The 23,761-nt window shown below is 51.3% G+C and overlaps 1 protein-coding gene across 1 annotated transcript; it reads right to left on the reverse strand.

Moving 5' to 3' along the window:
- Positions 1-914: 914 nt before the first annotated feature.
- On the reverse strand, positions 915-20,506 carry Coq8b (coenzyme Q8B). The gene is made up of 15 exons (XM_051206964.1): positions 20,351-20,506; positions 19,975-20,079; positions 19,734-19,853; positions 19,536-19,602; positions 18,348-18,425; positions 16,425-16,547; positions 16,226-16,311; positions 15,130-15,270; positions 14,952-15,033; positions 13,808-13,901; positions 7,878-8,019; positions 7,661-7,768; positions 5,843-5,908; positions 1,955-2,041; positions 915-1,441 (listed from the first exon to the last, which is right to left on the reverse strand). The coding sequence occupies exons 2-15, from the start codon at positions 20,074-20,076 to the stop codon at positions 1,139-1,141; spliced, it is 1,599 nt and encodes a 532-aa protein (XP_051062921.1). The 5' UTR covers positions 20,077-20,079; positions 20,351-20,506; the 3' UTR covers positions 915-1,138.
- Between the last annotated feature and the right edge of the window lie 3,255 nt (positions 20,507-23,761).

Here is a 23,761-nt window from a genome sequence, read left to right on the forward strand (position 1 = left end):
CACAAATAGTACCCTTCTCCCATGAAGAGGCCGCCCCGCCCCACCCCACCCCGCCCCTTGGCCTGGCCTTGCGGGAACCTGCACGCATCCCTGACCGACTGCCTCTGTGGTTCAGGCGCAGGTTCTGTTTCCTTCCGTAACCCCTGACCTCAGATCCCCTATGGTTCTGCTTCTGAAGAATTGCTTTGGGAGGCGCCTTGACGTCCTCAAATCTTGCTTAACCCCACGGTTCTCCCAGCCTGGCGGGGGCGGGCAGAAGCGGTGACGAGGCACTTTTTGCAGGCGAGGGGAGGGGGAAGGAACAGACCCCGGCATTCTGGAGGGAGATCACCCAGGCTTGCGGAGAGAAAGCATTGGGCTAGGACCAGGTCCTAGTTCTGGACTCTGCTGCACCCCCACCCCGGTCCTGTGGGTTTGGCGAAGCAGCTGGTAGGGGCATTAGGGCCCATTAGCAAAGGCGAGGTTGTCAGGAGGGCGCCTGAAGCTGGGGGTGGGGGCGAGTATGTATGATAGGAGGGTACTTCTCAGCTGCCACAGCCCTTGGAGCAGGTGGTCAGCACGTGGGGGGGGTGGAGGAGGTTCCCTGCAACAGATGGTCCTAGACAAGGGGGGGGGGTCTGGCCATCTGCACCTGGAGCCGCCTGTGAGCTCCTCCCTCTTAGCACAGAGAGAAAGGAGCTGGGGGAAGGGAAAGGGTGCCTTTATTCGGAGAGAAGGATCAGCACCCACCCCCATCCATACACAGGCTGGAACCCCGGAAGAAGGCAGCTGGTAGAGGGAGCGAGGCAAAGGTGAGGACCGCCTCCAACAGCCACCATCTCCCCTTCTGCGGATCCTGGAAGACCTGGGGGGGGGATGGGGCGCCCCCTCCAGATGAGAATGGACCCCATGAAAGGGCCAAGGGATCACTTGGATGATGGCAGGAATTTGCTGACTCCCAGCTTTAGACATCCAGGATGCCCACTTTGGCTCATGGAACTAACTCCAGGGGCCCGAAGATCCAAGACAAGAAACTAGTCTCTGGAACCAGGACAGAGGGGGAGGGCAAGAAGAGTCAGAACAGAGGACCGCCCCGCTGTGGAGCTGGTATCCCCGGATGGAGTCTGTCATGGTGGGGTCAGCAGGGAGGTCCTTCCAGTCAGGAGGCTGCTGGCAGTGGCAATGCCTGGCGACTGGCCCAGTAACGGTGGTAGGTGTCTTGGAAGAGGTCCCGGCAGGCGATGTGGGCGTGGAGACGAGCACAGGCTAAGAAAGCCCCAGCCAGCTTGCGGTGTAGGGCGTAGGTCTCCTCAGGTGGTGGGCGCAGCCGGTGCCGAAGCAACACCGGGATGAGACCCTGTATTCGGCGAGCCGTCTCTCCAGCCCCGAAATCGTAGGGACCCGAGGCAGCAAAGGGCTCCCCCAGGATCATCACTGCCTCCACGTGGGCGTCAGAGAATGCCTAGGGTGGGGATGGCAGATGCATCCAGACGGACATAATGTCCTCTGATTACTTCAGAAGAGGCAAACTGCAAGGGCTGGGGCGTGACTCACTGGTAGAGCTTGCCTAGAATCCACCAGTGAGGGGCTGGGGGCGGAGCGGGGCTCAGTGGTGGAAGACTTGCATTGCTAACCCAAGATCCCCTAAGATCCACAACACCCCCAGCTACTCTCAAAGAGCCCTGGCTTCCTACAGACAAGTAGCCTTTCTACTCCTCAAACCCAGGATCCTCAGAATAGATATACAGTAACTCCCCGCCCCTTAGTAGCCACACCCTCCAGCCCACCCCGGGGCTCTCACGTATTCAGTTACCCCACTCCCCTGGGATAGAAATACAGTCTCTACTCCCCCCTCATCCTTCTCCAGTTGCTTAGGAGCACGGCAGCTCCTTCATCCTCCGCTCCCAAAAGACACTAGCCCCTAAAGAAAACGCAGTAACAAACGCAACAGCCCCTCTGCCCAGTGGCAACCAACCTTGGTTTCAAAGCCTGTGAGGAATTTGAGATCCTGGGATTTCTTCAGGACCAGATCTCTGTCTCCAGCAGCAGCAGCCTTCACCACCTGGGGTGTCAGAGGACCGACCAGTGAGGTCAAGGGAGGATTGGGGTTTCATTTCTGTTTGGGGGCAGGGTCTGGCATAGCCTACACTATCTTCAACTCCTGCAACAGAGGATGACTCTTAACTCGTGATCTTCTTGCCTCCACCTCCAGAAGCTGGAGGATTATGGGTCCGCACCATCACACCAGGCAAAAAGGGAGGTCCAAGATAAGAGGAAATACCAGCCAGAGGGTTATAGCGGTGCACACCTACAATCCCAGTAATCGGGAGGCATGTCAGGATTATGAGTTCAAAGCCAGCCTGGACTACCAGGTAACACCGTGAAAAAGGAGAGGAAGCTAGGGACAGAGTGGAGAGGGGTCCTGGATCCACCTCCATTTTCAGTGACCTGGGTACACCCTTTGCTCTAGCAGCTTCCCCTCCCTACTTTGCCCCTGCTGGATCTCCCTCAAGACTGGGGAGAGAGCCTGAGGGTGGAAATGGTCAGGGGCCCTGTCACCCATTGAGAATGCAGAACTGCCTGGAAGCCACCACCATGAGTGGCATGGTGTCGCATCTGTTGATGGGTCTAGACACTAGACAAGAATGGGGCCGTCACCCCCCAGCGGATTTTGAACCCTTTGGGTGTAGGGATTTCAGATGGGTCCAGTTGCACTGAGCATGAGACATGGCACTCAGGATGTCCCTAGTTAGCCTTGTTGCGGAGCTAAGTTCCTGTCTGGTCCTGTAGAAGGAGACCCTGAGCACCTGAACCAGTTCCTGGGGTTTAGAGAACTCCAGGCCTCTGTTTTCTCGTCTGTTAAATGGGGGTAAGGAATTTTGGCTCCTCCTGGGATCACTGTATGGAGCTACTCTGGCTGTCCCTGAGCCCCTGTGCAGAAGAGTGGGCTCAGAGCAGTGAGGGGAGCCTGTCCAGCCCACTGCACTGGGAAGGGATGAATCTAGTCATTCTGTTGGAGCTCCCCCTACCGGTGGCTGTCTGGCCATCTGTTAGGGAGGGTTCTATATAAATGTACTGGTTTTCTTTTTAAGATAGCTCAGCCGCTAAAGGCACTGGTAAGCCTGATGACCCAAATTTGATCCTCAGGCCCCACATAATGGGAAGAGAACTGATTCCAACAGCTTTTCCTGCGACCTCCTCATGAATCCACTGGTGCAGGCAGGTGTGTGTGTGTGTGTGTGTGTGTGTGTGTGTGTGTGTGTGAGTGTGTTGAACCCTGATTCTCCTCTCCTGTCCTGGTCCAAATACTCTGATTATAGACCACCATGGCCAACACACAGTTTTGGGGTTCTTTGTTTGCCTTGAAAAGGCTAAGGTGGATTTGGAAGGGAGTGCCCACAAGAATGGATACTTCAAGTGCTCAGGGAGGCCTTGGCTTTTGTCTCAAATGGCCTGTGTGTGGGGGTGGGTGGGGTGATGGCATGTCACCTGCTCTTCCTTGTCAGCAGTTAACAGTTGTCAGGCCAGAGTCTTTGGCCTTGTCTCAGTCACCTTTCTCCTCTGTCTTCCAGACTATTAGCACCCATAGCCCTATGTCCACTAGGATCTCCCCAGCCGCCCCCTCCGTAACGTCTCACAGCCCCCATGGGCTGGAGAGATGTCTCAGTGGTTAAGAGCACTTCCAGTGGTTAAGCTGCTCTTCCAGAGGTCCTGAGTTCAATCCCCAGCAGCCACGTGGTGGCTCACAGCCATCTACGGTGGGATCTGAGACCCTCTGATGACATAAAGTTGTACATGCAGACAGAGCACTCACATACATAAAATCTTTATTAAAAACCCTGTCTTGTTACTCTATATGCAAAAAAAAAAAAAAAAAAAAAAAAAAAAAACCCTGTCTTGAACACTGCCTCCAAAGAGATGTGGACTGTTTGGAGGAAGTATGCCATGGTGTGTGTGTGGGGGGGGGGGGGCTTTGAGGTGCCAAAAGTTCATGCAGGCCCAGTCTCGCTTTGTCTTTGGCTCTCCCCCATCTCTCCCTGTGTATCAGGATGCAGCTCTCAGCTCCTCCTCCAGCATCACACCTGCCCACCACCATGCTCCCTGCCGTGATCATAACAGACTAAGCTGAAACTAGGACAGCCCCCAATGAAATGTTTTCCTTTATAAGGGTTGCCACAGTCATGGTGTCTCTTCACAGCAATAGAACAGTGACTAAGACAACGCTTGACCTTTGCACATTTATCTGGATATCCTTCTAGCTTCTTCCTGATTCAAAATCTCCTCCTCCAGGAAGCCTTCCCTGAATCCTCATCTGGGACAGGTTCCTCTAGGTTCTCACAATACCTGCCATTTCCTCAGCCTAGCCCTGACTCCTCTGTGTCCTTAACTGTCCCGCTACTGTTGGACACAGATGGTAAACTCTGTGATAGGGGGGGGGGGCAGCTGTCACCAGTATCATCCTGAACGGGGCTGGGCACCAAGGGGATGTCAGAGAACATCTGGAGTGACAACCAGAGGCATGGAAACCCTGAGTTGATGTAGACAACAGAGAGCTGGTCTTGTCTGCAGCCTCTGAGACTGACTGACTTACAAGGAAGAAATGGAAGAGTCATGTAGGTGAGGAGTCATCCCCTGAGGAGCTACAACTTCCTGTGAGGGGCAGCATGGATGTCCAGACACTGGACAGGGCGGCCATCTCTGGCCCTTCTCTCAGAAGGGGGCTGAGCAAGGGCTGGGACATGAGCTCTGAGCCCAGACTACCTGCGACCCACAGGCCTGCTGGGATTTGGGGCAATCTCTCTCTAAGCCTCAGTTACTTCACCTGTAAAATGTGGCTCCGAGTGGCCTTGGCCGCTTTCAGACACTACTTGGAACAAATACTCAGTGGCTGGTAGCTATTAGCTGCAACTACTATTACTATAATTACCCTGTACTCTGTAGCCCTGGGTGGCCTCGAACTCACAGAGATCCACTTGCCTCTGCCTCCTGAATGCTGGGATTAAAGGCGTGTGCCCCATCTGGTCTCTATGGTTTCTTCCTTTTGTTTTCTTTTTGAGGAACTGCGGGTCGAATCTAGGGAATTGTGAACATTAAGCGAGCACCCTGGCACTGAAACACCCAGTGTCTCTGGTAGATTTTAGGTGGCTGCTCTACCCCCAAGCCACGCCCCTCATGGGGAGCCGAGTGCTCTGCCACTAAGCTCCAGTCCTAGCCCTCTTTCTACTTTTTTGAGACAGGGTCTTACTGAGTTGCCCAGGCTGGCCTTGAACTCACTCTGTTGCATAGGCAGACCCTGAACTTTCAATCAATCATCTTTCCTTGGCCTCCTCAGTAGCCACCAGGCCTGGTTTATTATTTATTTTATCTTATTTATGTATTTATGTATTTATTTATTTATTTATTTATTTATTTATTTATTTATTTATTTTGAGACAGGGTTCTCTGTATTGCTTTGGAACAAGCTCTGTAGACCAGGCTGGCCTCGAACTCATAGAGATCCGCCTGCCTCTGCCTCCCAAGTGCTGGGATTAAAGGTGTGCGCGACCACTGCCCGGCTTTATTATTTCTTTTAAAGTTTAGTGTGTGTGTGTGTGTGTGTGTGTGTGTGTGTGTGTGTGTGTGCGCGCGCGGGGGGGGGGGGGTTTGTGGCATGTGGACGTGTGGAGGGTGTGAAGGATCAGTTCCCTCCCTCCTACCATGTGGGTTCCATGAATCATAGGGCATCAGGCATGGCAGCAGGAGTTTTATTGTGAACCATCTAGAAGGCCCATATTAGTTCTAGTTCCCTCTTCCTTCTTGCCCAGTCCTCGCTACCTAGCTTGAGCCTTGACCCTTCAGAAGCCCCATGGTCGGGGGTGCTCACCTCAATGTAATGGTCTGTGAATTCTGTTCCAAATGCCCGGCTTGCACCAAAGTCCAGTAGAGTCACCTGGAAAAACAGGTGACAGAGAGGCTTAGATCCCCACTTCATCTGAAGTAGCCGGGCTCATCTTCCTCTGCCCTGCAGCCTACTCAGCTGTGTGGTCACATCTCTAGACTCCCACTGGCGATTACAGGCCACACACCCAGCCTCTTGCTTGTGGACATGAAGCCACATCCCCAGCCTCCCGCTGGTGCACCCCAGGGCAGGTGCTCCACCCCAGGGCAGGTGCTCCACCCCAGCCTCCCACTGGTGTATTCTAGGCAGGTGCTCCACCCCAGGGCAGGTGCTCCACCCCAGCCTCCCACTGGTGTATTCTAGGCAGGTGCTCCACCCCAGGGCAGGTGCTCCACCCCAGCCTCCCACTGGTGTATTCTAGGCAGATGCTCCACCCCAGGGCAGGTGCTCCACCCCAGGGCTGGTACACTCTAGGCAGGTGCTCCACCCCAGCCTCCCACTGGTATATTCTAGGCAGGTGCTCCACCCCAGGGCAGGTGCTCCACCCCAGCCTCCCACTGGTATATTCTAGGCAGGTGCTCCACCCCAGGGCAGGTGCTCCACCCCAGCCTCCCACTGGTGTATTCTAGGCAGGTGCTCTAACACTGAGCTTTAGCGCTAGCCTTTTTGTTGGTTTTTGAAACAGGATCTCACTGTGTAGTCTGGGCTGCCTCTGCTTCCTGAGCGCTGGAATTAAAACTGTGCACCATCACACCCAGCTTATTTGCCTTAGATACAAATCTTGTGCCATAAAGTAAGGAAGAGAACAAGACATCTGAAAAGTAAGTGAACGCCCACAAGTCCTACTACTCAGCTTAAAATATGACTACCCTCAGGTTTATTCCTCCTGCGCCTGAATACTCCCTGACCTACCCCAGGGTTATCACTTCCCTGAAACTAGTACCATTAAATAATTTGCTGATGACTGGAGAGGTGGCTCAGCGGTTAAGAACACTTGTTGGCCTTTCAGAGGACTCAGGTTTCATTCCAGCACCCACATAGCTGTCTGTAACTCCAGTTCCAGGGCCCCCTTCTGGCCTCCTCAGGTACTGCACACACGGTGCACCATATACATGCAGGCAAAACACCCATACACATAAATTCTAAAATAATTAAAAATATTTAAATTAAAATTTTCTTGAAGTCCAATGCGTATCTTTTACATTCATATGCACATTAGACCATATCTAACAATAGTTCCTTACTTTAAAGCTTTATATATGCAGAGAAGCCAGGCCTGGAGACAGGTGTCTGCAGTTTCAGGTGAGGCAGAAGGGTTAGGAATTCAACGCCCACCTGGGCTACATAGTGAGTCCCAGAAAATATTCAATAGTGTTCACTGTAACTGTCCTGTAATCTGCAGTTGGGGCCTAGATGGCTGGTAGTCTTCCCCATCATGGTATTAGCTCTGGTTCATTCATTTGGTCCATTTATATTGTGAAAAGATTTATTGTATGTGTACGCGTGTTCTGCCTGCAGGTATTTCTGTGCATCATGTGCATGCCTGGGGTCACAGGGACAGAAGAGGGCATCGGGTCCCTTGGAACTGGAGTTACAGATGGTTCTGAGCTACTGTGTGGTGTGGCCCGTGTTCTTAACCACCGAGCCCCATCCCTCCGGCCCCATTTTTTGTATTTATGTATTTACTATGTATTATGTTATGTATGGTGCATGTGCAGAGGTCAGAGCATCTTTACCCACAGCGCCATCTCTTGGGGGAAATTCTCTTTGCAGCAGCTAGCTGATGTACCCCGAGGAACCAACCTGGTGGCTGGAGGCATCGTACAGGAAGTTGGCCCAGTTGGGATCTGTCTGCATGAATCTGAACTCAAACAGCTCCCGCAGGCACAGCCTCAGGAGCTGAAAGCAAATCTGATGGGGGAGGGGAGGGAGGGGAGGAGACATCTCAGTAAGGCGTCCTGGCCAAGAGAGAAACTGCGAACCTGGCCCTTTCCCCTTCCCATCCCACAAAGAGATGTACCTGATTCCGGATGTCCTGACTCAGGCCCTGGCACTGGTCTAGAGGGATCCCCCCAGCCATCTCCATGCCCAGCACACGTGCAGTGCACAGCTCCTGTACCATGGCTGGCACCCGGAAGAAGGGGTCATTAGCCAAGAGCTTCCTGGGGCAGGAGGAAGGCAGGAAAAAGAGACATCAGGCTTTGGAGCACAGAGGCTAGGTTTGAACCAGCTGTTTTACTGAGGCCCTTCAGGCCACGTCCTTCAGGCCACGCTCTAGCCTTTCCTTTCCTCCCCACTCTTCTGGCTTGGTTGCCTTGACTGACAGCCGATACCATGCCAGATCGGCATTTAACAGGCATTGTTGTACTGCCTAGTCTTTTAACTGTGTGTTTCCAGTTTCCACTTCCCCTCAACCAACCCTTCTCTGACTTCTGGTGACTGGATGGTGAGCTCAGAGGATCTGGTTCATGCACCACTTGAAAATAACTAGTTTAAGCCTGACGGTGGTGGCAGGCAAGCCTTTAATCCCAGCATAGGGAAGGCAGAAGCAGGCAGATCTCTGTGAGTTCGAGTCCAGCCTGGTGTACAGAGTGAGTATCAAGACAGGATCCAAAGCTACCCAGAGAAGCCTTGTCTGGAAAATAAAACAAAACAAAACCAACAACAACAAAAAAAAGTTAGTTTATGGCCAGTGAGATGCTTTGCCCCAAAGCATATTGTAGTGGTATAATTTATGATTTATTAATGTTGCCTAAGGGTTCAGAAAGCAAAGCTGGCCACAATCCATAGAGCCAGGCAGTGGTGGCACACATCTTTAATTCCAGGACTCAGGAGACAGGCAGACGGATCCCTCTGAGTTCAGGGTCACCACAGCCTACACAAGAGTGAAGATTAACAGAGCTCATGCTTTTGATCCCAACACTTGGGATCACATGCCATCAATTCTAGTACCAGGGAGGTGGAGACAGGAATGATATGGCAGGGTTACAAAAGAAATATAAAGCAGGAGGCAGGAACTCGGAGCTTCTGCCTCTGAGAATTCACGGAGACAGGATCAGTCATTTTGGTCTGAGGTAGAGGTGAGAGCTAGTGGCCAGCTGCTTTGCTTTTCTGATCTTCAGCTTGAAGCTTGAACCTCAATATCTGTCTCTGGAGTTTTATTTTTCGTGTTACAGCATATGACCTGAGTTTGATCCCAGGGCTCACATATTCCTAAAGTTGTCCTCTGACCCCCACATGCGTGGTGTAGCATGTGCACACTGGTGTGTATACACATGTATACACAACACTAAGTGGTATATATTACAAATTGTGTTTTAAAGTTTTTAAGTCTACGACTCTATGGTGAGGGTCGCTAGAGAACTCCAGTTACTTGGGGTAAGCCTCGGTCTTCTAAGCTGGACGTGGTAGTACATGGGTGTCTGTAAACCTAGCACTGGGGAGTGGAGGGAGGAGGTTAGGACTTAAAGGTCAGCATCTCTAACAGAACAGCACGTTCCAGGTCAGCCAGGGCACATGATAGGGTGCTGTTTCAAAAAGTAGGTAAGCAATCGGGAGGAAAACAAAAATAAAAGTGGGCTGGGGAGATGGTTCAGAGGTTAGGAGCACTGGCTGCTCTTACAGAAGTCCTGAGTTCAATTCCCAGAAACCACATGGTGGCTGGCAATCATCTTGTAATGCCAGTTCCAGAGGATCTGATGCCCTCTTCTGGCCTCTGAGGGAACTGCATATAAATGGTGAACAGACATAACACACAAGTAAAACACCTACACCCATAAAGTAAAAATAAATATAAATTAAAACAGAGAAAACTGTTGGGCAGTGGTGGTGCACACCTTTAATCCCAGCACTCGGGAGGCAGAGGCAGTTGGATCTCTGTGAGTTCAAGACCAGCCTGGTCTATAGAGAGAATTCTAGGACAGCCAAGGCTACACAAAGAAGCCCTGTCTCAAAGAAGTAAGTTATTTACAAATTTAAAACTTCGTACCATTCTGAACAGTATGGTAAAATCCAACCCCATCCTGTCTGGAACATGAACCATTACATATCCAGTGTATGCATAGTGCACATGGGGTAATACGCTTCCCTTCCAAGAATGCTTAGCCATTTCAGTGGGTTGACTACAGCAATACTACAATGGCAGTGTTCAAATCACCTTTATTTTATGTAATAATGGTTCCAAAGCAAGAGCAGTAATGCTGGCATCTCAGATACACCAATGGAAAGCATACAATGCTTTTTCCTCTTTTCCTAAAATGATATTTCTGTCTTTGTCAGTTAGAATATATTATCATACACAATGGGTTTAGTATGGCATTTACACACACACACACACACACTATGTATTTCAGTCACCTGTCACTTTCTCTTGTCCCTCCCACGCACCATTGATCCCCTTCACAATTTGTCTATAACTAATCTGACACACTCACACAAACATACAAGCAAGGCCACAATACACATAAAATAAAAATAAAAATTTTAAAAAGGTGTATGTGCTATCACACCTAGCAACACACACACCACACACAAACACACCACGCACACACACCACACATCCATGGTAGTAGAAGGACAAGCTGTGAAGAACAGAAATCTTCCTAGGGACACTGGGATGTTGTAGCAGAAAACGCTGTCCCTAATTTGTACATCTGACTTCTTCATACGTATGTACAGCGGGGGACCAGTCTATGCAGGGTTGGAGCTAACTGGGTTTCAGGCACCCACAAGGGGTGTCTAGTAAGGTGTCCCCTGTAGATGGGAGAGGATCCTGTACTCTGAACAGTGGTAAATGAGTTGAAGAATCCTTTCCTGAAACAGATGTGGGGTGCACGCTTGAATCCTCGGCACCTGGGAGCTGGAAGCAATTATATGTGTGGTACGCATACACTTCCCTCCCAAGTGTGCCTAGCCATTTCAGCAGGTGGATGGTTGCGATATTACCGTGGCCATGGTCCCTGTCATATAACAGTCTGCACTGAGACCTGGGTGAGGAGTACATGCTTAGAATCCTAGCATGAAGAGGTGGAGTTCAAGGGTATCCTCAGCTACATAGGGAGCTTGAGGTTAGTCTGGGCTACATGGCATTCAAGCCCCCAAACAAAGAAGGGCCCAGGAGATAGGTCCTCCAGTAAAATGCTTACCACATAGGCATGAGGATACAAGCTTTATCACCAGACCCCATGGGGGGGGGGGGAGTTGGGTGTGGCACACACAACTGTAATCCCAGACTTGGCAAATCAGGAACAGGTGGGTCCCTGAGGCTCAATGGCCAGCCAGTCTAGCCCATGTGTCAAGTCCTGGGCCAGAGAGAGGTTCTGTCTCAAAAATCATATGGAACCTAACTAAGGTTATTCTCTGGCTCCCACATGCCTTGCACATACATGAGCACACATGTACATACATCACCCCCCCAAAAAAATGACAAAAGTACTTCTGTGGTACTGGACAGTGCTGGCGGGGGATGAATGGGTGACAGAGCCAGCCTCAGGCTAACAGAGGGATGGGTGGTAAACTGAGGGACATGAGTCCAAGCAGACCATGGGGAGAAGATGAATGAGGGCCTATGGGGATGCTGGGAACAGGCAGATGGGCAGGTTCCAGTGCTATGAGCAAGGCTTTGGGGGCCCCTGGGGAAATGTCCCCAGGTCCCATGTGGAGTTGCTCTGGCCTGTCATCCAGTGTCACTCTGCTCTGCAGGGTTCTGCTTAAGCCGGTATTTAGTCCTAGTTTATGTGGTCTCTGATCCTGGCTCTACTTCCCGAGAGCCAGGCCTGTCCTAAACATTTAATCAGCACACGTCCCCTGAGAGAAGGCTCTCCCGAGGCCACTGTACAGAACCAGGCCACACAGCCCGGGAAGGGCTGACCCCAGACTGAATCCCACATCCATAAGGGTCCAGGACACATGTTTCAAATGACTGTTGTCTGGATGGTCTGCTCCCCCTTTCCTTGAGCGTGGCACACACAGCAGACTTGTGAGCCATGCTGTAGAGGCTTCTCTCAAGGTCTCTTGCTTTTTGTTTTTGCTGTGTTTTGCTTTTTGAGATGGTGTCTCATGTAGCCCAGGCTGCCTCCCTCAGACTCAGCTATGTTGCAGAGGGTGATCTTGAACTTCTAACCTTCCAGTTTCTACCTCCTGAGTGCTAGGATTAAAGGCATGAACCACCATGCCCGGCTTATGTGATGCTGGAGGTCGGACCCAGAGCATGATGTATGCTATGCAAACACCAACTAAGCTATATCCTCAGACTTGAGTTGTCCTTAATTGTTGCACATGACCATAATTCCAAGATACAGCCATACTGTTCTGTATAACTGCAGTCCCTTCATTTCCGCCAGACCCGGATGTGGTGGCACATGCAGATGCTGGCGAGGTGGAGCAAAGCCAGCATAGCCACACGGTGGGTTTGAGACCAGCTCAGGATACACACTGAGATCCCATCTCAAAACTGGGGGACGGGGGCTAGAGACAGGGCTTGGCAGTAGGGAACATGTTTGCCGTTCAACTTCGGTTTCCAGAACTCACATTGGGTGGCTCACAACTGCCTGTAATTCCAGCTCCAGTGGAACCCAAAGTCACACACACATTTAAAGTAATTAAAAGATCCAACTGGCGATATTGAAAACACCATAAAAGCCAGGTATATGGAATACCTGTGATCCCAGCATTTGGGAGGCAGAGTCAGAATGATTGGAGCAAGTTCGAGGCCAGCCAGGGACACACAGTGAAACTCTATTTCAAAAACAAAAACAAAACCCACCATAACTTATTTATCCACCTTGCTGAACAGATTTGATCGAACTTATATACATTGGTGCTCTGAGCATTCTAGAAAATTCCAATGATATACAACAATATATATATATATATCCACATAGAATGTATCAAGGAGGCTGATGGAAGGCTTGCCGGGTATGTGAACAAAGGGCTCTTTCAGGAACTGAGGGCGTGGCTCAGTGGGTAAGCTGCTTGCCACACAGCATGAGGACCACGTAAAACAGTCACCAATGGCAATCCGTGCCTGTAATCCCAGCACCAAGGAGACAGACACAGGAGGGCTGCTGGGTCTGCCCACCCGCCAGTCTAGTCAAATCAGAGTTTAGGTTCAGTAAATGATGCTGGAGAGATGGCTCCGGTTAGAAGTACTGACTGCTCTTTCAGAGGACCCAGATTTAGACCCACATGGTGGCTCACAGGTCCAGGAGATGCAAACCCTCTTCTGGTCTCTGTGGGCCCTGCATGTATGTGGTACACAGACATACATGCAGGCAAAAGGGAAATCCACACAAAAATACAAACTAAAAAAAATTTTTGGGTCTCATTATGTAGCCCTGGCTGGCCTGGAACTCCCTATGTAGATGAGGCTAGCCTTGAATTTACAGAAATCCACCTGCCTCCGACTGTCAAGTGTACATCATCATGCCTGGTTTAAAATGTAATTTAAACATAAATAAGGTGAGCTGGCCTGGCGGCACATGCCTTTAATCTCAGTATTTGGGGGTCAAAGGTGGAGCTCTGTAAAAGGTCAAGGTCCAGGACAGCAGCAACTATAAGGTGAGACCATAGCTTTCCAGATGTTAACACAGTGTTTTTCTGCCTAGTGAGTACAAGAAGGAGCAGTCTGGAGCTGTTGTCTCTGGTCCTGATGCTGCAGAATGCTTAGTAGGCCCATCCTCATCTCATGGTGCAACTGAGCATCTTTGTGAGACCACAGTAGATATGCCACTCTGGGGGCCATGAGCAGACCGCCAGGGCAATGCAAGAATAAGGAATAGAAGGATAGATAAAAGAATCAAAGAAAGAAAAAAGGAGTCTGCAGTGCCCTGTGAGGATGCGGACCACCAGAGGTTAGAGAGTACCACATCCATTCCAGCCCAGCTCAGACAGGAAGGGGGAGCTTGCGGCTGAAAAGACGTCCCCGGGAGCCTGCAGAGGATGCCCGCTTACCTGAAGGTCTGGGCACAAGCAGCCTCTCTTCGGTAGTCACACTCCCAAGCCAGCTCCTGCTGCAAGGCCTGCAGGCTGTGCTCAGCAAACAACCCTGGGACAGTGTGGAGGGGTGGCGGCTGAGCACGGCTGCCTGTCCCCTGCCAGGACCCTCAGGCTGCCATGCCTGCTCCTGTCTTCTCTGCTCCCTCACACGGTTCTCTTCCTGTGGCTCTCACTGTCCCTCTGTTCCAGACTTTCACCTCCCCCACTTTTCAACCCCCACCCCCTTTTTTAAAGACAGGCTCTCACGTAGCCAGGCTGGCCTCCAACTCAATATACAGCCAAGGCTGACTCTGAACTCCCGATGTTCCTGCGTCCACCTTCTAAACACTGCGGTCACAGACATGCTACTCTGCTTGCCTTTGCATGTGTGATAGGGTCTCTATATAGTCCAGGCTTGACCCCAACTTTCAGCAATCCTCCTGCCTCAGATTCCCTGTGCTAAGATTACATATGTAAGCCACTGGACCCAGGTTACCCACCTTGTGTAGGATTCACCTCCCGTCTGTCTTTCGCACAGCTATAGTCTGTCTGTCATGGAACTGCCTAAGCCCTGGAGCAGCTCTTGTCATTTGCTGTTTAGCAAGGATGACCCTGAACTTCTCCTCCTGAGTGTGTGTGTGTTTGTGGGGGGGGGGGGGTGGCGGGTCCTGTATGCCCTACCACACCCTATTCGGTATCAGAGCTCAGCCCCGTTGCATGCTGGGCAAATGCCCTACGGAGCTACACCCCTAGCCATGTTCTCTGCCCTTTGTTGATACTAAACCTCACATCACCCTCTCCTCCCATCTCACTTCAAGGCCTCTCGTCTACATCTATTTCCTTTCTTCCCAGCAAACACGTGACTCGACACAAACAAGCTAAGCACTGGCTCCTCTCTTCTGCGTCTGTGGTTCCCTGCACACTGCACACCTGTCTGTCTGTCTGTCTGTCCATCTCTGCATTTGATCTGGGCTTGTTTCTTTGCAGTTATGTCACGATCACTCATTCTTGCTGAACCTTCCCGCTTGGCACCCTCCTGTCACCCATGCGATGCTATGCACACTCAGGGTGCTGTCCCAGGCTAGCCCCTCCCTCGGTGGGGACAGCCGGGGCACCTCACCCTCTGGCAGGCCCACGCTCATCTTGAGCAGGGTCAGCAGATTCTGCACGTCACTCTGGATGCTCTGGGCGACACCCGGATACTGTCGGGAGGGAGGGAGGAGGGGTTGGCAGTCAATCATGCTGCCTTGGGGACAGCAGGGTGCCTACTCCCAACCCTGCCCAGCCTCCCTGCTCACCTGAATCTTCACAGCCACCTCAGTCCCATCTTTTAGCACGCCTTGGTGTACCTGCCCAATAGAGGCAGCAGCAAAGGGCACTTCCTCGAGAGAGGCCACCTTGTCCGGCCAGTCCTTGCCCAGCTCCTCTTCTAGAACTCTCTGGAGGGAGCAAGCATAACAGTTACCATCATGTTTCCAGTCAGCTGAGTTCATTCCCTGTTCTGAGCACTTGTGTTAGCAACCCTGGGGCTCACCCTTGGCTGATGCCTCCCTCATGTGAAAACTAAGGCTCAGGGAGAAGTCTCTTGCCCAGGTGATAGAGCAGCCAGCTGCCATGATTTATTCTGTGTTTGAGTGCAGGAAACAAATGTAGATTAAGGAAGGTGAGAAGACTCAGGAATTCCATGGGAGCAATATCGACATTGTTTTTGATTTTATGAGGCAGGGTTTCACTGTGAAGTCCTGACCCACCTGGAACTCTCTATAGATCAGGCTGGCCTTGAACTCACAGAGATCTGCCTGCCTCTGTCTCCAGAGTGCTGGGATTAAAGGCGTGCACCACCACTGCCCGAGGAGATTGTTGGTGAAGACTGATAGCAACATTCCTTATTAGATTCCCATATCCTTGAGTCATAAAGTAACAGAAGACAGGTTTCTTTTGGTTCTGGCATGGTTAGAGTGGCTCAGAGAGCCACAGTGAGTACCTGGGTCACATGGTAAGCAGCAGAACACAGACAGTAGGCAGGTGGGTGGCTGGAGCCTACACCCTTATCCAGTTACACAACAGCTCAGTACCAGGTGTGACGCTATGCTATTTACAGATAAGGTCTCCTTCAATTTTGTTAGTTTGTTTGGGATGGAGTCTAAGGTAGCCCAGGCTAGCTTTGGATTCTCTGAGTGGCTCAGGATGACCTTGAACTCCTGATTCTACTCCCTCCATCTCCATGGATCACAGGTGTACGCCACCATGTCCTAATATGATCCCCTTTAATTAACCATAGCAACAAACCTGCATGTCACTCAGGGAGTGGCAGGGACAGGTTAAAGAGCTTTATGCTATATAAGCTAAGTGCTTTGAGGATTACATGTTGATTCACCCAAAGTGGGCACTCACCAGCATCTGCCAGCGGGGCATGAAGTCGGCACTCTGGCGGACTCTCTCGAAGATTCGCTGCAGCTGGGGGCTGATGAAGCTGTTGTCTTGGGAGACAGTGGGGAAAGGTGAGGGAGATGAAGAGGGGTTCAGGGCTTGCTGCCGGGTGGGATGGGGTGGGAATGAGGTCATAGGTCAGGGCTTGAGGGTCATGCTGTACCTTGGATGCTGAGCATCTGGCCGATCTTGAGAGCAGCCCCCCGGACTGTACATAAGGTCTGTACGATCCTCTCAGCATTGGCCTCGGAAAAGAATGGGCTGGAGCCCAGTCCAGAGCTGCCCTCTGTGGAGAGAAAGAAGCATCACTATCACATGCGCAGAAAGAACATTTCTTGTCTTCCTCCTTCCTTCTTTCCTTCCTTCCTTTGTCTCTTTTTTGTTGCTTGTATTTTTGTTTTTTTGAGACAGTTTCTCTGTGTAACAGCCTGTAGACCAGGCTTGCCTGGAACTCACAGAGATTTGCTGGGATTACAGGTGTGAATATCATTTCCATCTTAACTTTTTTTTTACAATATAGCCCAGGATAATCTCGAATTCATTAAACCCTCCTGTCTCTGCTTCCTGAGTGCTAATATTACAGGCAAGAAACGGGGGCGGGGGGGGGGGGATAAAAGCTGGGCATGGGGAATCTACGCCTGTAATCCCAATCCCAGTCATCAAGAGGTCAGAGGAAGGATCTCTGTAAATTCAAGGCCAGCCTGGGCTACAGGAGGCCCTGTCTCTAGGGAAAAGAAAAAGATAACAACAACAAACAACCCAGGGTCTATTGATCAGTGTGCCACTGACGCACAACCGCTAGAGGGTTGAATATAAGAACGCTAATATCAATGCTGGTAAAGATGAGCGCAGCTTGAGCTTGGACAGGTCTGATGAGAGTGTGCTAGCATAGTCCTCTGACAGACAGGCAGTTTCTAGAAGACACGTCCACCGCAGTGCAGTTCCTTCTCCAGGTGTGAACTTAAGGGAGAGAGACAGCGACCACACACAGTGATCGAACATACTTTGCCACATGGGATATCGCTCTGACGTAAAGTCAGCCACAGAAGTCAGATATGCCCACAGTGGTGGCACTGGATACCTCTAAGCACAGCACGTAAGCAGCCTAGGCAAAGGGATCAGAAGTTCAAGAACACACTTTTCATCTTAGAACCCTGGAGGCAGAGGCAGGTGGATCTTTGAGTCTGAGACCAGTCTGATCTACATAGCAAGTTCTAAGACAGCCAGGCCTCCACAGAGAGACCCTGCCTCAATAAATAAATTTTAAAAAGTTAAATTTGAAGTTATAATCTCTTAATAAAGTGTACACACACACACACATCAATAAACATAAGCTACATAAACACTGTCCTTAGAGTGCCCATTGTTATTTGTGGTGCTGGAGCTGGAACTCAGACACTCAAATATGTTAGGCAAGCACTCTGCCACTGAGCTACGGGCGGGCAGCCTTTAATCCCAGCACTCAGGAAGCAGAGGCAGGCGAATTTCTGTGAGTTCAAGTCCAGCCTGGTCTATAGAGACGCGTACCATGACAGCCAGACTACACAGAAAAACCTTATCTTGGAAAAAAACAAATAAATAAATAAAAATAACAAACCCTTTTTATTTTGAAATAGGGTTTCACTAAGTTGCCCAGACTTCCTTTGAACTTGCTTTTATCCAGGCCAGTCTTGATTTTTAGTCTACACTATCTCAATGTTTTTAAAGATTTTTTTTTTTAGCTAGGTGTGGTGGTGCACACCTTTAATCCCAACAGTTGGAGGCAGAGGCAGACGTATCTCTGTGTGCCTGAGGCCAACCTGGTCTAGAGAGAGTTTCAGGACAGCCAGAGGAAACTCTGTGCCAAAAAACAAAAACAAAATATTCTTTGTGTTTGTGTGTGTGTGTGTGTGTGTGTGTGCTGAAATCTGGAGTTTCAGGCAGCTGTGTCCTGGGAACCAGTCAGTGTGTGTGACTTCTGTGTGTTAGATAATCAGTTCACTACAGAGCCACAATGCCCACATGCCGCCCATCACCAGTAAGCACAACCACCACAACCCAAGCCCTGGAGGCCAGGAGCTGGATGAGGGTGATGTAGCTCACTTACCACGCTGCAGACTTCCTCCTGGCAGCGTCTTCTTCGTCACCTCAGCCAGCGCTCCCAGGCCCAAGCCCACGGCCAGCCCTGAGGAACAAAAAGGAAGCTCTGAGTCTGCTTACCCAGGACCTTCTCTCGGACCCTCACTCCTGCCTCTCAGATGGGCGTCTAGAGACCTTTCCTTCCTCCGACAGGAGGCGCTGGCCCAGCTTTTCCTCTACTTTGGATTGAACACAGGGTCTCACAGATGCTACCAAAGCCTCTACATCCTAGCGTCTTAAAAAAAAGAAACAAAAATGAAGACAGGGTTTTATTAAGTTGGCCGGTCTGTCCTGGGACTGGCTTTGTAGTCTAGGATAGCCTTGAAATGGAAATCCTGCTGAAGTCTCCTTAATACCAAGGGCAACTATCAGAAATACCTCACACTTAGCCTTTCTTCTGACACTCACGTAGCCCAGGCTAGCCTTAAACATCATGTTACCTTGGACTCCCAATTCTCCTACTTTTGCCTCTCAGCACTGGGATTTTAGGCATATGCCACCATACTTGGCCTTACTTCCTTATTCATTATCATATATCTTTATTTTACTTGCAGTTCTGGGGACAGAACCCGGTACCTCATGGATGCCGACTCCTTTCTTTATTGAGACGAGGTCCATGATGCCCAGGTTCATCCTAATTTGTGTGTTCAAACAGTCCGACATTAACCTATCAGGCAGCCAGACCGCAGATATGCACCACCAGGCCTGGCTTCTCCGTCTTCCCACCTCAGCCTCTTGAGAGCAGGGATCACAAAAGCCTGTGCCGCCATGCCCTGCTCCTCCTTTCCCTCTTCCTCTGTCTCCCTTTCTCTCCTACATTCCCAACTGCTGAAACTACAGATGGGTACCGTGGCCACCTCCTCCTCTCCTTTCTTAAACATTAGTTGCAGCACATTCCTTTATTCCTAAAGTCAAGTCACACAGCCCCCACCCACCCTAGCTTCTACTTCTCCATCAATAGAAGAGTCTTAAGCACGCCCAGTACGAGACCTAACTCATTACAGGTTCTCAATAAACGTTAAGGGCTGCATTCCTGTTTTCCTTGGGTTTGCCGCCATCACCCTCCCTTCTCACCCTGTCGTTTCTGATTCATTTTCATTCTGCAAACGTTACCTCTGATCTAGGTCACCCGAAGATTCCCCCAAGCCGCACCTACCCCCAAAGCTGGCCAAGCGACTGATGCGGGAGGCGGGTACCTTGCGTTCACGAGAGCGATCGCTAAGCTGAGAAAGGGGAGAAGGTGTGAGGTAGGGAAGGTGGGCAGAGGGGCAGAAGAGCCTGCCAGCCTGCCTCGAGATTGGGGTCCAGGGGCCTCCCAGAGTATCACAGGGGCGGGAGGGGGGAGCAGTGATACCTGGGGCCGGGGTGCCTTCCTGAGCCGGGCCTCTCGTGCCCTGCGAATGTCGTCCTCACTTAGGCCTCTTCCAGGCCGGTCTTGATGAACATTTTGGGTCCGACAACCCCTATATGGCCCCTGCAGAGAAGGGGGTTTTAGTGGAGAGCTAGCCCCTCCTTTCTGGTGCCTCTCTATTATTCTGCCCTCTCAAGCTTCCCTCAGTCTCTCTCCCTCGGGGGCTCCCTCCCCAGCCTCTTACCCACCAGTGGGGCCCAGGCCCCAGGGCCCCACAGGGCAGATGAACACTCCTGCCCAGAGGTCCACGGGTCCCGCGCAGCACGGCCCCAAGCTCCAGCCACATTGCCTAAGGGTAATAAAGATTACAGGACTGGGCCTCCTTATTTCTCCCCCTTCTTTGAAACACCCCCTCCCCGTTAATCGATTTCCAAGTTTCTCCTGGTTACCCCCACGTTGCTAAGAACTCAGGTTTTCCCTGAGCGCCTCCCCAGCCCTCTCCCCCCCCCACCATACACCTCGCGGTTGATAGAATTCTCCCCCGTTGCTAGACTCCCACATGTCCTCCAGGACTACTCTCTACCTCTCAGAACCCCTCTTGTTGCTAGGCACCGCCTTACCCTGGGCTGCTAAGTATCCACAATTTCTCTCCTATTCCCCCCAAACACCCCGTTACGGGGCACCTCCCCCGTTGCTAAGCACCGGATCCACCAGGCTCAGGCTCCCGGTCTAGCGCACGCCGGGCCTCTGGAGCTTCCGGGAACATCTGCATGCCCGCCCCCGACCATCTAGCCAATGGTAGCTCAGCAACTCGCTGACGTGCACAAATACACCCCTCTGAGCGGGGAGGCGTGGCAGGGGGTGGGACCTCGAAGCATTGGCTCATGAGTCTTCTGGGTCAGCCGCGAGGCACGTGAGCCCCAGAAATACCCACGGTCTTTCTTGAAAGCATCGAGGGAAGAAGTGCTTTCGAGAAAGCATGCCCCCTCCTCTCCCACTTATTTTTTCTCTCTCAACCTCCTTCCTCTGCCCCCTCCTCTCCCACTTATTTTTTCTCTCTCAACCTCCTTCCTCTCTCTTGTAGCCAGTGATGGATGCCCTTGAATTCCTGATCTTGCTTCCACTCCTACCTGCTGAAATTGTGGGTCCGCACCTTCTATGGCATCCTACATTTCCTCCTGGCAAGCTCAAAAGCTATCCTGTGTGTTTGTATCCCCCCCCCCCGCTCCCCCAGCACAAACCCAGGGCCTGGTGCATGTGCATGCTAAGCTAAGCTAGCTTCTCTGCCACCTAGCCGCCCCTCCAGCAATCTGAACACACTTTCTGCCAAGCAAACAGTTTCCTTGCACATGGATCCTCTCCAGTTTGCACCAACACCCACATTCTGGCACCCAGCGTCCTGCCTTGCACATTTAAATTCAATTCCTTGCTTATGAACTGTTTCCCCGCTCGGGCCTTCAACATAACTAACTCCCCTTGTGCCCGTGTTTCCTCCTGCCCGTTACTCTCTACTCCCGCCCACCCAGGAGATGGCGGTCAGTGGGAGCCCTCTGTTTCCTGAAGGCCTGACATTTCCCAGAACAAACTCAGTCAAGAGTCCCGGCGCTGAGTCAGGAGCTTTGGCATGGTAGAAAATTGACTCACTCTACTTGTTTGGAATAGAAACAGCTGGTGGCTGGGACATCTTTCCCACTACCGAAGAGAGGGGGAGCTACAGATGTGTTCCCCACAGCAGCCTGCTCTCGGTCTAGCCCCACCCTCTTTGTCGGGAATTAGGCCTCAGAAGAGCCCTCCCTCCTCTGCCTCTCTACCTCGTGTTCTCAGATGTGTGTAATGTTTGAGGCGGGTCCCGTCTCTGACTTCTCAGCCTGGGACGGGATGACTGACTCATCCTGGAGCCTTGGACTCAATGTCCCTCCTAGGGGTGACTCAATTTCAAGAGCAAAGGCACCTCCTGTTCTCCTCCAAAGGTGAGGTTCTGACTCGGGAGCTGCAGGCCACGTCATTGTAAGGGACAGGCTGAAGAGTCTCCTCAGACAATAACCCTGCAGGGCAGGCTCACAGTGGCCTCGTCCCAAGTACTTCATATACCCCAGTTCACCGCACACTTTACAAAACAAGACTAAGGAAGGGCAGAAGTCTCAAAGTCTTTCCTGGTAAAGTGGGACCACGGTCGCAACCATGTGGTGCATGCTTATAATCCCAGCGTTTGGGAGACAGTGGCAGGAAGATAAGGAATTTAAGGTCATCCTTGGGTTTGAGGCCAACCTGAGCTACAGGAGAGCCCGTTTTAAAATAAATAAGAGAAAAAAAAAAAACAAAAAACGGAGCTGGAGGTATATGTCAGTGATAGAGCATGTGTGACCCCCAGTATCAAAAGAGGTGTGGTGGGGGGTGAGAGATGGAGAGATGTCTCAGAGTTAAGAGCGTGCAGCCATCTATATCCCCAACTCCTGATTGGACACCCCCTTCGGGCTTCCAAAGGCACCTGCACAGATACACACATATGTAAGGGAAACCAAGTAACCAACCCTTACCGCATCCCTTACCGCATCCCTTACCGCAAAGTGGTTGACAGAGACAGTGATCTAGTATCAGTGTGTGGTACATATGCCCTCTAGACACAAGATCATCTTTAGTTGTTTAAAAATCCAAGGCCCCGTACATGTGCTCCGCCTCCGAGGTTTTGAGATAGGCTCTCACCATGTAGCCCAGGCTGGTGTGGAGCTAGTGAACATCTTGTATCTGCCTCCAGAGTGCTGGGATTATAGGGGTATGCCATCACACATGGGTTAGACATGAGATTTCTTTGTTGTTTTAAACATTGGAATTCCCCTTTTCTTTCAAGATTTGTTTTATTTTTAAGTATGCACACATGTATATCTTGTAAAGGTGTCAGATCCTCTGGAACTGGAGTTACAGACAGTTGGGAGCTGCCATGTGGGTGCTGGGAATTGACCCAGGGTCCTCTGGAGGAGCAGGCAGGGCTCTTAACCACTACATCTCTCCAGTCCCTGGAATTCCTTTATTTTGTCATTATTATTATTATTATTTGTTTGATTGAGACAGAGTTTCTCTGTGTAGCACTGGCTGCCCTGGAATTTGATCTGTAGACCAGGCTGGCTTGAGTGCTGGGATCAAAGGCTCGCACCACCACCCCCTGGCTTATTTTTGTTTTGTGTGTATGGGTGTTTTTGCCTGCATGCATGTCTGTGCACCCTATGCATGCCCTGAGACAGCCAGAAGAGGATGTTCAGTCCTCTGGAATTATAGTTACATATGACTATGAGTCCCCATATAGGGTGCTGGAAAACAAACTACAATCCTGCTGAGCTGTCTCTCCAGCCCTGGGATTCTTTTTAAGAAAACGAGCCAACATTTATTTATCCTGTGTGGTGGGAGCACAGATCTCCTTCTGCTATGTGGTCCAGGCTTGATTGACCTGCTGAATGATCTCATTCTCTCCTCCCCCCACCCCCGCCCCGTTTGTGTGTGTGTGTGTTTTATGACAGGGAGGGTCTCTTGTGGACCAGACTTGGAAGTGACTTTGTAGCTAAAATGACCTTGAACCTCCCACGTCCACCTCGGGAGGGCTGAGTTTACAGGCTTGTACCTCCGTGCGCCCCGAGGCAATCAGGCTTCTCGGGGTAATTTTAGTGGAGGGTGACCCTCGCTCCCGGTTACGGCTGGGAAGCGACTGCGGAGGCACTCACACTTACGCCTGTGGGATCTCTACGTCTTTGAAAAGCCCATCTTGCCCCTGAATGCTGAATGGGTGCGAGGCTCAAGTCCCTGGGCTGGAGTGAGGCTGATGTGATTGATGCGGGGGAAAGGGTCCACCGTGCGCCAACCGGGACCAGCACCAGACGCGGTCCCTTCCCAGCGAGACCTGCGGTGCCGGGGTCCCGCCCCACGTTCGTCACATCCGGCGGGGGCCGTGTTTTGGGCTTTCCCCGGGAGGTGGAGTATCGGTTAACCCCTCCGTGTCCGTGCGGCGCGGCGCGGCGCCTCCGCGGGCCGGAACCCACGGG

Source organism: Phodopus roborovskii, unplaced genomic scaffold, assembly GCF_943737965.1.
Source record: "Phodopus roborovskii unplaced genomic scaffold, PHOROB, whole genome shotgun sequence".
NCBI classification, from domain to species: Eukaryota; Metazoa; Chordata; class Mammalia; order Rodentia; family Cricetidae; genus Phodopus; species Phodopus roborovskii.